The sequence below is a fragment of the Cervus canadensis genome, chromosome 4, assembly GCF_019320065.1.
Source record: "Cervus canadensis isolate Bull #8, Minnesota chromosome 4, ASM1932006v1, whole genome shotgun sequence".
Lineage (NCBI taxonomy): Eukaryota > Metazoa > Chordata > Mammalia > Artiodactyla > Cervidae > Cervus > Cervus canadensis.
In genome coordinates, this window is record NC_057389.1 from 54870686 (window position 1) to 54887369 (window position 16684).

At 42.5% G+C, this 16684-nt stretch overlaps 1 protein-coding gene across 6 annotated transcripts in view; it reads right to left on the bottom strand.

Moving 5' to 3' along the window:
• The window catches only part of ARHGAP26 (Rho GTPase activating protein 26), a 466314-nt gene that overhangs the window by 306008 nt on the left and 143622 nt on the right, over window positions 1-16684 (bottom strand). For all 6 annotated transcript variants that reach the window (XM_043465131.1, XM_043465127.1, XM_043465128.1 and 3 more), the window contains exons 7-10: window positions 11536-11640; window positions 9953-10082; window positions 7876-7976; window positions 705-799 (exon numbers count right to left, since the gene is read on the bottom strand). In XM_043465131.1, the coding sequence (XP_043321066.1) occupies window positions 705-799; window positions 7876-7976; window positions 9953-10082; window positions 11536-11640 (431 nt within the window). The remainder of the gene's footprint in view (window positions 1-704; window positions 800-7875; window positions 7977-9952; window positions 10083-11535; window positions 11641-16684) is intronic.

The following is a 16684-nucleotide window of genomic DNA, read 5'->3' on the forward strand; positions in this document are numbered from 1 at the left end:
ACAAGAGAATCATGCTGAGATGTAAGCATCTTTGTGCTAGCACTGCTGATCTTGAATAGACAGCTTAAATAAGCTTAACTCATGGCGTTCATTCAAAGAATTAACCTGTTGCCAAGTAAAGTGTCTCAAAGAACTGGAATGCTGTCAAACCAGCTTAACACCATGAAATGGTACAACTTAATGAGATTCTATAAATCTCGAGGAACACAACACAGAGCTCCCTCTCCAAAGACTGATTTCACAAGTGGTGTGTTTTCTTTCTTGGGTGCATACACACAATGGTAGGCGAAATGCTGTAACTAAAAGCCCCTTTTTGAAATGAGTAGAACTTCTACTTTTCCCTTTACCTAACTCCTTTTGAATCATTTCATAAAAATTTTTAAGTAAAAAATCTCAAATAGCTGATACAATTGTGCTAAATAGATTTCTTTAAACATAAATTCACCCTCCTGAGACCTAATACACATTCCCAAGAAGGAAGCCCTGACATTAAAAGAAAACCAACCAGGGCCTCAGTGCCGAATGTAAAGCACGGGGGTTGCTACACGGATTCCTGCAAACGAGCAATTGGCCTCTATTCTAAATGAAGGAATGGAGAAGGGAAAGAGGGGGTAAAAAACCAGAATGTTATGACTGGATGGGAAAGGTAAGAAATTTAAATTCAGCAATATTTGTTTCTAAGAAACAGTGTGACAGCTGCTCACCTGTCTACTGCTTCCACGTCAAAGCAAAACCTCTTCTCAATGGAGTCTGTTTTCCGCCGTGTGCAGGATTTGAGGGTGACTGATTCATCTTCTCCCTGTTGCAAAGACACAGACAGTCAAAATGAGGCCAGAACTCGGGCCAAGCTCCTCTCCTGGACAACAATGCCACATAAACGGGAATGATCATTTCATCTTCTAAGACCTAAGTATTCAGGACCACAGGAGGTTGGTCACCAACTTCCTCAGGCTGAAGCCTCATGCAGATAAAATCTGTGAGCCATGTTCTACTTGGAGCCCAGCATCCTAGTATTGATAGATCATGATAGTATAGCAGCAACACATGCTAGACTCTTGTTGATATTGTTTTAAATAAGTTTAAACTGCAGGTTTGATAAGAGTTGAAACAAGACGACCTTGAGGTCCTCCTTCCAATTCTGAGTTTCTATGATCTTGGTTCAATGGTCACTTCTCAGGAAAACATTCCTGCACCAGGTCAAATACACCAGACATGCTCACATAACACCATGTACCCCGCTCCTTCCCTCACAGCACTGATCACAGCTGAGATCTGCTGCTGCCCTAAGGGATGATTCAAATAATGTCTCTCTCCTCATTAGGCTGCAAGCTCCCTGAGGGCACGTACCTAAGTCTGTTTTTTGCTTGCCCATGGGTCCCCAGAGATCAAACAGTCCCTGGAACAGGGACTGTGCAATGAATGTGTTTTAACAGCTTTTTGAGTGTATATATATATATATATATATATATATATGTATTTAAAGTATGTACTGTCTTATTGAAGTATAGTTGATTCACAATGTTGTGTTAATTTCTGCTGTCCAGCAAAGTCACTCAGTTATTTGCATACATATTCTTTTTCAGTTCTTTTCCATTATGGTTTATCACAGGATACTGACTATAGATCCCTATGCTATACAATAGGACCTTGTTGTTTATCCATCCTATCACTCAGTCGGGTCTGACTCATTGCGACCCTATGGACAGTAGCCCTCCAGGCTCCTCTGTCCATGGAATTCTCTAGGCAAGATACTGGAATGGGTAGCCATTCCCTTCTCCAGGGGACCTTGAATATAATTTTTAATGTATAATATATTGCATATGTTTAAGCAAACAACTTATGAGTTTTGACATCTGTATACATCCATGAAATCATCAACACAATCAAGGTAATGAACATTTCCATCAGCCCCACAAGTTTCCTCGTGAGTCCCTCTGTAATCCATCAGCCTTACACGCAGTCCATTCCCAGGCAAACACTGAATCTGCTCTGTCACTACAAATTAGTTTGAATGCTCTGTAACTTTATACAAATGGAATGCCCTTTTATGCCAGACTTCTTTCACTCAACATAATTCATTTACTATTCATTCACACTGTGCGAATCAAGGGTTTATTTCTTTTTACAAATGATATGATCAACAAATCAACAAGGGGGTAATACCCAAAATATATAAACAACTCATACAACTCAACAACAACAAAAAAGCTAACACCTCAACTTAAAAATGGGGATAAGAGTTAAACAGATATTTTTCCAAAGAGGAAATGCAGATGGCCAACAGACACATGAAAAGCTGCTAAACATCACTAAACATCAGAGAAACACAAGTCAAAATCACAATGAGATATCATCCTACTCCTAGCAAAAATGACTATTATCAAAAAGCCCACAAATAACAAATGTCAGTGAGGATATAGAGAAAAGGGAACCCTCGTACACTGTTGGTGGGAATGTAAATTGGTGTAGCCACTGTGGAATACAGTATGGAGGTTTTTCAACCAAAAGAAAACAAAAACACTAATTCAAAAAGATACACATACTCCAATGTTCATGGAAGCATTATTTACAATTGTCAAGATATGAAAGCAACCTAAGTGTCCATCAATAGATGAATGGATAAAGAAGCGGTATAGGGCTTCCCTGGCAGTTCAGTGGTTAAGAATCCGCCTCGCAATGTAGGGGACACTGGTTTGGTCCCTGGTCAGGGTAGACCCCTCCTGCTATGGAGCAACTAAGCCCACGCACCACAACTACTAAGCCAGGGTTCTAGAGCCCACGAGCCACAACTACTGAGCCCACAACTACTGAAGCCTGCACTCCTAGAGCCCATGCACCAAAACAAGAGATGCCACCACTACCGCAACTAGAGAGTAGTCCCCGCTCCTTACAGCTAGAGAAAGCCTGCGTCCAGCAACAAAGACCCACTGTAGCCAAAAGAAACCATACATATACCCATTTTTAAAAAACAGAAGTGGTGTGTGTGTGCATGACACACACACAGACACACACACATACAACAGAGTACCACTCAGCCATTAAAAGAGAATTAAACTCCGCCATTTGCAACAACATGGATGAAGTGGAGGGTATTATGCTTAATAACGTAAATCAGAGAAAGACAAATATAGTATAATATCACTTATCTGTGAAATCTAAAAAGTGAAACACATGTGAATAGAACAAAAAAGAAACAGACTCACAGATATACAGAAAAAACCAGCGGTTATCAGTGGGAAGAGGGAAGGAGGGAGTAGCAAGATAGGGGTAAGGGATTAAGAGATACAAATTACTATGTATAAAATAAATAAGTTACAAGGATATATTGTACAGCACAGGGAATATAGTCAACATTTTATAATAATTATAAATGGAGTATAATTTTAAAAAATTGTGAATCACTGTTTATAGGTAGTATTGGAAATCAACTGTATCTCAATAAAAAATAAACATTAATATTAAAACAATGCAGGCAATTTTTAAAATCCATGATACAAAACAAAGGAGCTTTTTTCTTTCTACTATTGGGTAATATTCCATTGTACAAACGGAATGCAACAGTTTTGTCACACAGCATAGCACTAATTTACTGCTTAGAAACATAGAGGTTTCTGATTTCTTCTCTTCCTGTCACACAGGAATTTTTTAGGGTTCCTTTTTCTCCTTATCTGCCAATGTTTCTTCCTAAACTAGGGGGAAATTAACAAACTTGCCTAGTCTGTTGAATAATAGGAAATGTGACTGCATATGGTAAAACTTAATCACCCACTAATATCAAAATAACACATAAAACACAGAAGACCTAGGAAGAGACCGTCTATATTCACAAGTCTTACACTATTGTCTTCTACCGAATGGCAAAGATTAACTTCTCAGATTGAGAAATGCTCCTTCTGCAATGCGTAAATGTATGACCATAAACACACAAGCATATGTACTTCTGACCATGTTAATATCTAACTCTATTTCTGATTTAATGGTGTTGGACTGCTTCCCATTTTGAAAGTTTAGGGGGAGGGTGGTTTAGTCGCTAAGTTGTATCTGACTCTAGCGACCCCATGGACTGTAGCCTGCCAGGCTCCTCTGTCCATGGGATTCTCCAGGCAAGAATACTGGAGTGGGTTACCATTTCCTTCTCCAGGTTAGGGGGAGGTGTCCCTGAGAAATAGGAGAAAACAGAGGATCTATACAAAACTGGCAAATATAAGCAGAAATAAGAGGAATATAAGAATCTGTTCCAAAAATGACCATAACACACCAGGAAAAATCTATAAAGACAATCTGTTCAAGTACTCATGGTTTTTAAAAATGGGGGCTAGAGATAACAATCATTTATACAAACAAATGAAGAGTTATAACCACGACAAACAACAAAAAAAGAAGCATGTTGTGCTGCAAAAGCCTAAATTAAGGGGGTGTAACCTGGGGAAAAAGGTCAGCAAAGGCTTTCTTGAACTGAGACCAAAGGATTCATAGGAGATAAAACCAAGAACACAGATCAGGGTGGAGAACAGCAGGCGAAGAGGGCCCCACAGTCAGGGTCCATGGAGCCCTGCAGGAACTGAAAGGAAGTCGGTGTGTCTGGAATCCAAGAGCAAGAGGGAAAGAGGACTGAGAAAGGGTCTGAGGAAGACAGGGACCTGATCATGCAGATTATGGTCTGTATCCTACGAGCAGTGGGAACATAATGAAGGGTTCCAAGCCAGGGAAGGGACAGGGTCAGCCCTGGGCTATTCCAGGGCTCCCGCAGAGAGGGGCCTCATCTCACAAGGTAGAACTCGGGGTACTGTCTTTCACCACGCACAAGCCCTGTCTCCAAGAGGATGCAGAAAATCTGCTCACATCTCCTGGACTGAGATGAAGAGAAAAGCGGATACTTTCAAAGGAAAATAACCCAAATGCAAGGGGATAAGGAAAGAGAGAAGGGGTGGATAAAGAGCATGTTAGGGAAAGAAAACACCCTATCGCCTATTTATCTGCACCTCCTAAGAGAGCTTTGCATAAACACGTAACACAACAACATCACATGTTTCTCCTGTATAAATTAAGAAGATATCACCTCTGGACAGCCAGTTCATGTCTCCTCCACCCTGAGGCTAAGGAAACATAGAGGTGTCGCGGAAAGCTCTTATTTTATATTTATACATTTGCCTCAGAATCAGGAGATGCCAGCTCCAGAATCAGGGTTTGAGTACTGGCTTTAGTAACTCACTGATCATATGGCCTTAGAAATCACTTTCTCTCTCTGACCCTCAATTTCCTCTTTTGTAAAGGAGGAAAAACGGATCAAACAGGATGAGAAAGGACAATATTTTAGAAAATGTAAATTATAAACATAAGTAATTATTACTAGAGAAATGATTTCATATAATACCAAGCTCCCAATACGGCAGCATTTATTACGTATCAGCCTCTATTTTCTGTCCCAAGAAGTTTATATACACTAATACATATAAACCTCTTAACAACTCAGTGAGGTGTTTCCTTTTATCTCACTAAAGTCTAAGGAGTTCCAAACACTCACCATAATTGGTTTCTGCTTTCCACTTTCAATGTGGTAAGAACAGAGTAGAGAAAATACAAGAGAGTTCCTTCATTCCAGGTTTAGGAAAGCACCACATAAACAGTCCCGAAATAAATGTGACAGAATAACTCAGTGAAGTTAATTTCAGGGATTCCCTTGTAGCTCAATTGGTAAAGAATCTGCCTGCAGTGCAGGAGACCCGGGTTCGATCCCTGGGTTGGGAAGATCCCCTGGAGAAGGAAAACGGCAACCCACTCCAGTATCCTTGCCTGGAAAATCTCATGGACAGAGGAGTCTGGTAGGCTGCAGTCCATGGGGTCACAAAGAGTCGGGCACGACTGAGTGACTGACACTTACTTACTTAACTCCGTGAAGTTGATTTCTAGAAGGACTAGAAATTAAAAACGAACTAACTTGACCTAAGAAAGGCAGACCTACCTCTATTTCCATTTCATGATAATAAGGAACTCCTACTAACAGAGATTGTTAATACTCCTTCTAACTCTATTATTTCTCTATGTTTGATCATTTCACATGTCTATTTTCCTGGGATTATTTATAAGTCAACTCTACCCCTAACAAGAAACATTAAAAGTGCCTTGACTTTTTTTTATGTTTTGATACAGGGAAGGACAGAGATGCTGACCAACTCCAGTGTTGTGGCCCAAGAAAAAGAAAGTCAGGAAGAGAAACTGGAAGTGGCAGAGAGCAAGGGGGCAGCTTGGGGGAGCAGCTAACAGTAATGACAAGAGTGTCACGCATCACTGACCTGGGCAGTCTAAGCTCAAAGTCAGGGCTCTTCGCCTCTACACTGCAGTGCCTGCACACATGCAAGCAAACCCGACAGGACGCACAAAATGCACCACAGAGAGGGCCGTGGCTGGAATGCTTACAGAGGACTGCCTCATCACCAATCAGACACAGCGAAGAATTCTCTAAACCAAAGACAGAACCAGAGAAATTATCCAGAACACAGTCCAGAGATTCAAAGAAATGAAAAATGTGAATATTTTTTATTAAAAGTATTTAAATATCTCCAGTAGGAGATAATAGAAAGAATGGGGAGGTGGGAAAATTCAAAATGATAATTGATAAGAACTTTCCAAAATTACCAAGAGACACCAATCCGCAAATCCAGAAAGGCCAAAATGCCTAAGTGCAACAAATTCTTTAAAAAAATTCACAGAGAGGACCATCATAAATAGAATACTGAAAGGAAAAAGAAGAAGATGATGTAACGTGCAGCCAGAGAGAAGACAGATCAGACCTAAAAAGGCAATGGAGACAGAAAGAGTGCTCCCAGAAGAAAGGTGAACACTGGGGCACAGCAAGGCACTTCTAGCAGCAGTCTCCCCGCAAATGCAGCCTGGCTCTTCTAATGATGGCCACAAGAATATCTTTCACACCACACGCTCTGCAATGTAATGTGACCGTGCTGTTCCTCCCAGCAAGACAGGGTCTGCATCCTCTCCCGCGGCAACTGGGTGAGCTTAGGTGGGCTTTTATAACTGCTTCAACCAACACACAGGGCCAACATAAGTCTAGATCATTAAAAGGCAATGCAGTGTCTGCTTTTGTTGCTGGAAGATTCACTCCTGAAAACTTTAGCTGTCCTGAGGCTGCCATGCTATGAGGAAGCCCAAACCAGCCCACGTAGAGAGGCCAGAGAACAGGCCGTGGAACTATAGAGAGCAAAAGAGACAGAGGGAGGAGAAGAGAAGAGGAGGTCAGGAGAAAGGAAGAGAGCTATATCTGATCAGCTCAAAGTTGCTTCAAACCCTTATGATCCAGTTCCAGTCACTATCTGATTGGAACCATTTGAGAAACTCTGAGCCCAAACCACTGATCCACATGCTCCCCCAAGTCCTTACCCACAGAAACTGTAAGAAATAACTAAAATGATTGGTGCTGTTTTAAAAGTCACTACCATTTTTTAGTGTTCTCTTACAATAAATAACTGGAATAGATATCTGGAAAACCGAAATGATAGGTACACAACTGGAACATCTAAACTGCCAACTGGCAGTCCTCTAGGGATCAGATGAAAGTGATGAAAATCAGTTTCACAGGATGAGGTCATCCAAGAATTTCCAGTATCTAAACACATTAACACACTTAATATTGCATATATTGAAATACAAGAAACTGTCTTAATTACAGCTTCTAACACAGCTTAGAACTAAAAATAATCATATCATTTATTTACTTTATTCAGATGCCATACCCCCTGAAACTACTATATAAAAATGAGGAAAATTACAGTGAACATTGGAGATGTTACTGCTAACATGCATTACACTCATCTTGTGTTAACCAAACAAATCAAACATGAAATTTAAAAATGAACTCACCCCCTTTCCTCCTGACTTTTGGTCAAATGGTACCATGGTGATTTGTTTGGAATCCCGTTGATATGTACAGTAATGCTTCACCCAGGAAGTTCCAAAATGACCTGCAAAGTAATATTCCCCATTAAACATCTCGACATGTCCACTGCATACTGGACAACACAGAACATGTAACTCACAGTGCTCACCTATCCTTAAACTGTTACTAGGGACAATATATTCTCCACATCAGCTGGACAACCACAGGCGGAAATCTAATCTCACACACTGGAAGTGGAACTAACCCAGGACTTTTCCCAAGGACCAAGGAAGACTTTTTCCCACTAAATGCTGCATCTGATGGGTCTTAAAATACAATGGAAGTAGAGGTTCTCTGGGGAAATTAATTCATCTTCCCGTCATCAATTTCCATCTGAAGCTTCCTTTCTCTCCCCTGACAGGAGTAAGATGACTGAAAAAGCACACAGAAAGGCTCTTCAAAATGCCTGTCACCGTCCCCATCTGGTGCGATGACGTCATGCTACCCACACAGCTGCTCTGTGATCACGTGCACAGATATACAGGGGTGCTGACCTACCTTCAAACTCCTAATTTTTATTTCAGCAGAACTCAAGAAGATCTGAAAAGCAGATAAGGAAAACCCAGAGACACTAGACATGTGGAACGGAAGTAACTATAAATGCTCAAATGTAATCTAAGTGTTTGTCCCTCGAAATTATCCCTCGGCAAAGAGGCAGGTGCCCTGCAGACAAATTCTTACAGTTTCTTATTCTACTGGTGCCTGGCCAATTATTTTATTTCAAACAAAGTACTATTAGGGGAAGAAGGCCTAATTGGCATTGTTAACCTGCAAAGACCTCAATCAATATGAGTTCTGGATGCTTATAGAGATTGCATAGCAGATATGATTAAAAAAATAATAATGATAACATGAAAAAAGATTCAGCAGACACTGAATAGGTATTTTTCAGGGTATGAATACCCATTGCAAGTGTTAGATGTCACTTAATACACTAAAAAAGCAACGGAGTGTTTATATTGCAGCATCAAGGACAAATGAAAACAGCAACTATTCTCATGTGTTTTTGTGGCTTAGAGAATATATTCCAATGATGGCACAAAGATTTCAAAAGCGCTGTATATGTAGCTTCTGCTTCTTACAAGCCTTAACAAGCTCATACTTGTAAGAATAAGGGACATAAAACTCTCATCACAACTGTATACTCCAACTTCTAATCCCATTACTACACCATTGTCACCAGGGAACAATTTTATGCCCAAGCAAATTTCTGAGTAATTGCTACATAGAATAATCACTGTAAGTATTTTGTTTCATAAGAAACTTCTAGGAGTGAAGACATTTGACAATCCTAATCAACAGTGCCCAGATAGGAGACTATAAGAAGAACTATCCATTAAAGAAAAATAATGTCCTTTCTTTAATCTCTAGTACTACATGCATGAATTAAGTCTGGGGGTGCTACAGACCAGTGCATAAATCTGAGTCATCACTGAAAACCCTAGGTTAGCAGCACCTAGCATTTCTTTCCTTGACGTCCTATGTGCAAGTCAATGGCCCTTCTCCCTGGCTTGTGAAGTGAGCCTTTGTTTCTATTTTTCATAAAATTTAATTGTTGGAATGACAGGAGTTGAAGTGAAGAAGGAAAGGGCCAAAGTCATGGTAGTTTAGGCCTTGTTGAAACAAGTCTCAAAAACAACTATTATTAGGTCTACCAAAGGATATGACTATAAAGTCCAGCCAGTTAGACCTCTCCAGGACCTCTACACCAAGGCTGTGGTATATAAAGCTATACTGAGGGTATACAGGCATCTCAAGGGGAAAGGTGGCACCACAGAGCCTATGAATTCCAGGTTGCAACAGGATTCCCAGTTACACAGAAAACACAATATATCACAGAGATAGATAAGACCTTGTGGACAGCATCTTTCCCCTAGAAAGCTGAACTATAAAGTCATTCTCCTTTGACCAAATAAATGCTCCATGTCAGGCACTACTGGATACAGCTCCTGGGGGAAAAGGCATGAGTACACCCACGCTGCTGGTTGGCCTGGCACTCACGTTTCTCCTGGACGTAGAGGTACCCTTCCATAGTGTAAGGACTGATGGTCTTGTGCTCAAGGGGATTCTCCTTCATCTTCTTCATCAGGGATTCCACTTCAGACCTGGTGCCTTCAAAGCGATTTCTTGTCTAGGATGAAATCAAAGAAATGAAATCAAACCAAATCAAAGAAATGAAACCCTCTCTGTTTCTCCAGCACTTCAGAGTATCAACCTACAGAATCCTAAGTCTAAAACCAAGTGAGGAATGTTCAGCTATCAAGAAATAAGGCAAACATTCACTTTATTGAAGTATACTTCAGCCTGAAAGCCCTATTCAAGAATGACTCTCAAGCTCTAGGGACCATCAAAATCACGTGGGGAACTGGCAGGAAATGCATCTCACCAGTCCTCGCCTCCAAAGATAAATTCATCAGCTCTCAAACCAGAAACGTGCGTTTCTAGCAAGTGTCCCGGCAACTCCGAGGCAGAGGGCCCACAGCAGGGCAAGCCCTCCACAGCCCTCTAGGACAGAGGTACTCTCACCCTGGCTGTTGGCTGACAGTTTCCTCCTCAAAACCAGCTGCTTCACGTAAGGTTCTCCCTCCCCCAGGACAGCCTGCACCAGCACCCAGGGGAGCCCAGGGACCACTGCAGCTCCAGGGGGCCTGTGGCATCAGCTGAGGCCTCACAGTTCAACTTCTCCCTCTGCAGGGCCTGCTGCCCGCAACTCTCTCACAGGTGTTTTTGCCGACACTGCCTCCTGGGAACCTGCTGTGTGTAAATCTCCGCTTCAGAGCCTGCCTTCTGAGAAACCCAGCCCAACGGGAGGCCATTTCGTGAAAGCTCGTCCAAGACCTTGCAACTTCCTGTTCTCAGAGGCACCACAGGGAACGATGAGAGCTCGGGCTTCCAAAAGCACATAGCCCACCCCACTAGGACCCACGGGTTTATCTGGACACAGGACCACCCAGAGACAAAGACAACATGCAGACTCATGTGATCACACTAGGGAAGAAAGGGGTTTAGTCCCAGTGGGACTGATCAGAGGCCTAAGCAGGATTCTGTGCACCCAAAGGTCCTGCTGCTTACAGTCTGGGAAAGGAGATTGGGAGTAAGGCGCGCTGACTTGGATTTCGTCACCGCGAGTTGAACAAGAGCACATCCTTTGAGCTGGAGGCCAGCATGTGTGCCCCACCCCCTACTCCTAAACACACACAGTCTACTGTTTCAAGTGGCCAGGCAGCTGGACGCACAGAAGGGAGGCCGGGTGGGGCTGGGCGGGGTTGGGACTTCCACTGCCAAAGGAAATCCTGATGCCGGTGCTACAGATTTAAAACATCAGCAGCAGCAGCAGCACTTCCGCAAACAGAAATAATGGAGCTTTGAAATAATGTGCTTTGAAATAACGGAGGTGAGGATGAACTCTGGGACCACCAAGCACCCTGGAAATGACTGCCCTCTGCTGCCCTTTGAACCCAAGCAAGACCCATTCTCCCCATCTGCGTTCCCATCCATTTAAGCGATCTCTATGCAGCCAGACCCATATTTTGTTTCTTCCTCCCCTTAGCAAGGGAAGGAAGCCCATCCCCTCGCCCACTCACATTCTGTATGCTGATAGTCAACTGTGTCTTGAAGTCATTGAAGTCCTTGGCCAGTTCATAACCGTGGTGATAAAAAGTGAAGAGTCCTTGTAGGAACGCCAGTAGCTGTAATGAAGGCAGAAGGGAAGACCTCACATAAGCAGGTTCAAGAGGTATTATGGAGCTGTATCTGAGCTCCCAGCCCTGGTTTGAACGTAATAATAATGACAAAGTAATAATAATGACTATCATTTACTGAGCTCTTCTTACATGCCAGGCACTTGGGACTTCATATGCCCCATCCCACTGAATAGTCCTAACAGTAGTATTCATTTCATAGGTTGTTATCTCCATTTTAACAATAAGGAAGCAGATTCAGAGAGGTTAAGTAACTTGCCCCCAAACACACAGTATATAGCAGCTAGGATTTGAAACCAGGTCTCCTTGGCACCAACACCCAAGCTCGTATCCTGTGAGCCTCATCACCTCCTAAGAAAATCACTTCTTCAGAAACTAAAGACAAGGGGTCCCACTCAGTCTCCTTCTATTAAATTCGTAACATCAGATTATCATGCAAAAGGGTGTGGTTATACTGATAAACAGCAAAGAAGAGAGAAAAGGAAGCTGGTGTGTCCTGAGTCTGCAGCCTAACAGGCAAAGTCAAATCAAAGAAAATCATCCAGATTAGACATTAGTTCAAGTGTGTTTCTGCACTTGCCATAAATTATCCAAAAGTCAACACCTTGGATCCCTTTATTAAAATAATCCCATGCTCCCACATTTTCAGTTAAGATGGTTTCCCTAAATTCTCATTTAAAGTGCCTTGGGCTAAAAGGTAACGGCATTCCTTGTTTAGTCTTGTCTTTAGTGAAGACTGAAAACATCTGTTCACCATGATTCTCACAACAGGCCTTCATATACTTAAAACCACTAATGTCCCCACCCTGAGCCTTCACTTCTCCAAGCTAAATAAATGAATGTCCTGCCATCTTTCCTCTCATCGCACACATGGAACCTCATTGCTGTTACGCTTCCTGGCCCTTTCCCAAGCTCTACATATCCTGCCTCGGTCCCATATCGCAAGCTGAAAGAATTATAATTAAAGCCTGAACACGGTTTAGAATAACCAGGACCCCAACTCTATCACAAGCTCAATTCTACTACATTTGGAGATCAGTCCCATTCTAACGTGAATGTCTCGATGCTGACTCACATCGTTTGAGTTGTTCCCTCAGACCTGCCTCAAACACGTTATATCAAGACACAGCTGCATCACTTTATACTGTTGTGTTTAATCTTCTAGTCCTTAAGTGAGCATACCTTTACTTATTACACACAATCTCATTTGGTTTCACCTAACTCTCCCCTTCTGAGAAGCAGCCCTAACAATGAGAGTAAAGGAAACCCTTACACTTTGCCTGTGGCAGGAACGGTAAACACCAGGGTATATACTGACCTGCCTTCAGGCAAAGCCACGTGTCCAGCCCACTTTATCACAGAGCTTTAGGCTGGAAAGTCAGGCAAGGTGCAGCTTATAACAACAGGGTCCCTTGACTTCCTGTTGCCATTGTCCCTGGAGCATCCGTTCCCTTACATCTTCATGGGAGGTAAGGAACAGGCATTGCTGGGTCCTCTGGCTAGAAACATATCTAGGGGCCCATTTATACATCTCTAACCTAAATTAAGGAATGGGGGGTAAGCCACAGAGAGTCACTAAGGACTAAAAATGAACTCTCTTTCTGAAGATGACCACAGTCTTTGGACGTCCTCTATTTCTGTGAAGAAGGCCCACACTTTTTCTTCTAAACAGCTCCAGTAATGGAGAAGAAGGGGCTCTCGTGCCAAATCTAGTGCCAGTGTTCAAAGGACAACTGTCCTTCCTTAGCTCTTCCCTCCCTGTTGTCCTTGAATGCTGCTGCTCCATCAACGTTTCCAAAGCACTGAGTCACCCTCTACTGGAGAATAATGCAGAAGATAAGCAACTGATGCTCAGGGGACTCCTCCTATCAACTCTGAGTTATCCTTCACTTAAAATCAACAGGGCCTCTCTTACTCAGGGTAATTATCTCAAACAGCTCGCTAAGATGTCACCTGCATATACACACAAGCACTCCAAAGGCAGAGAGCTGCTAATATTTATTTTGGTTTTCACTTCCTTTGGTATCATGCCTGGTTGTCCATTCTTCCACAGGAAATGATGCCTTAAATATTGTTATCTTTGGACGACTTCCCTTCCTTCTCCCCTCACAGCATCTTTCCTCCCCTCCCCAACCTCCCACACACTGTATGCATCTCTGAACCTATGACCCATGGGAAATGAAAGTCCACTGCTCAGGGGGTGGGCAAGGCCCACAGAAAGACTCCAGAGAAGAAAGGACAGGTCCACTTCAAAGAAATGCTTCTCCTCACGCAGAGAGAAATGTGGCTGTGGCCTTAGCTGGTTATTAGGTAAGAGAAGCCTCACATGCAACCAGGCTCCTCCCTGGACACCAGACACACAGCCACAGCACAACAAAGGAAACGCCAAGGAGAGACCTCACCACTGTCCCCCTCCCTTCCTCCCCATCCTTGCTTCCCTCTGAGAATTACTGTAAGAAAAATCTATTTCTATTTCCTAGCTGATTACATAGATTTTTTAAAAAATGAACAAAAACATAACTGCTTTATTAGTGATGGCTGCATCATTCTGGACTCTGATAAATTTAAGTGGTTTCCATTCACAGAACAGAGCTACTGTTTGGGGTTGAATTTTGCCCCTCTATATCCAAAAGATATGAAGTCTGAACCCCTAGTATTTCAGAATGTGATTTTCTGTAGAAACAGGGTCTGTACAGTGGTAATAAATTGAAAATGAATCCATTAGGCCCTAATCAAAAATGACTGGTGTCCTTGAAAACTGGGGGTGGGGGGGCAGAGTTTGGACATAGTCACAAACACAGAGAGAAGACAGACCTGTGAGGATGAGGAACTGAAGTGACTGATCTATAAAAGCAAGGAATGCCAAACACTGCCAGGAAAGCACCAGAAGCCAGGAAGAGGAAAGGAGAGATTAGTTCTCTAAAGGTTTCAGGGGGAACAGGGCCCTGCTGACCTTGATCTCAGACTTCTATAGCCTCCAGAACTATGAGTCAGTACACTTCTGCTGTTCTGAGGCACCCCGTTTGTGGTACTTTGTTACAGAAACCATAGCAGAAAAATACAGCTACTAAGAACCATTCATGCACACAGTGAAGAGAAGGGCTGCCGGCAGAGAGATGAAAAGCTGGGCTGGGGAAGCCAAGTAACTCCCTGTAACTCATCCTTAACCTATCAGCACACTGGGCCACGGCAAAGACTGCGATCAGCTACGTAGCTGATTTAGCACAGGAGTGCTGAGACAGACGCTGACCAATGTATCAGAAGGGACGCTGAGCTGATGGGGTTGGGACAGGACGCCACTGACCAAAGAGAAAGAAGGACAACCTGCAATGGAGCAAGAGCCGTGAGAAAGGACAGAAAGGCAGAGCACCGAGAAATACTCAGGAGGCGAAACTCAGAGGCTGCGGAGCCTGACAAATGTGGAGAGTGAGTTCTCTGCAACACGAGGAAACCACCAATTATGAAAATTTAGGAACAGACGGAACAAGGCTTTACCTTCGGGAAGCCATTAAGTCATTATCTATGATCCCAATCTCCAGAACATTCAGTACCTCAAAAGAAAATTAAGGTTTCCGGGGCACAAAAAAAATAGAGGGTTTAGATCCCAGAAGTCTGACTTTTCTTCCTTGGCATGCTAAAATTTTGTTTTTCCAAAGGTACTTGAAGTTACTTTCTAAGAAACAAATGAACATAGTGGATGTGCATGGAGCTTGCCTGAATGGCTGCAAGATTCCTTTGACTGAAACCAACTCAACACATGAACACTTATACCAGGCACCCCAACAATTTAGTTCAACTGATTTTTTGTTGGTTTCCTTTACACCTGCATATAGTCAAATGTTGTTTCAAATAGAAATTTAAGAGTCAGACCATTACAGCTCTGCCATTTACTAGGTGTGACCTTGCAGAGGTAAATAAACATGCTTCAATTTCTTTATCTGAAAACAAAAACAGGACCTACCCTTATATAATGATTGAATGACATGATGTGGCAAAGCACTTATTACTTACACAGAACATAACAGTTTCAGCTGGTATCATCAAGTGTTATGTTCTTCTTCTGTACAACCTAGGCCAGTAGCTTAAACTTTAATGTGCAGCAGAATCACCTGGAAGGCTTACAAAAGTATAGTTGACTAGATCCCACTCCCAAATTTCAGGTATGGGTTACAGCTTGAGAATTTGTATTTCTAGGACTTTGAGAACCACTAATCCAGTCAGTAGCTTTTTTGCTATATGACTCTCTTCTCCCTACTCACAGCTCCAGCCACTCACCTGCTTGTCTACTAGTATGCTCAGAAACAAGAACTTCTGTGGAAAAGTGAAGGTTACATATCTATATCCAACCTCTCAGCCAACTCATTTTTTAATATTTATTTATTTGACTGTGCTGGGTATTAGCTGTGACATGCGGAATCTTAGTTGAAGTCTGTAGGATCTTTAGTTGTGGTATGTGGGATGTAGTTCCCTGACCAGGGATCAAACTCAGGCCCCCTGCATTGGGAGTGCAGAGTCTTGGCCACTGGCCACTCAGCCAATTCTAACACAAGGCCAGACATTTTTTCATTAGCTTTCCAGGTGCCTCACTTTATGAACTCAAAAACATCTGCAATCCACAATGGTTTTCTACTTTTTAAACCCCTCTGTCCATCCTGTCCAACCTGGCACTCACCTGAACACAACTTTGGCTAGCTCGTTACTATACATGTTGCTTCCCCAAGGAGGCTGTGAGCTCCTCAGACAGAGCAGCTGGGTTGTCAGTATTTTCTATGTATTCAGAAAAAAATGCTTTCAGATTTATCAAGACTGTACTAAACCAAGCAGACCCTGTTAACACTGCCACTTGACTCATTCACTCATTTGAGGAGACCCTGGGTGGCCAAAATTGACATAGTCCTCTGTCTCAGAATTAAAAAAAAAAAAAAAACAAAAGACTGTTAACTGGGTCCTAATAAGCAACTATATAATAATTGAGTGTTAATTAGGTTAGCACTTTCCTGGTGGCTCATAAAGAGTCCACCTGCAATGCAGG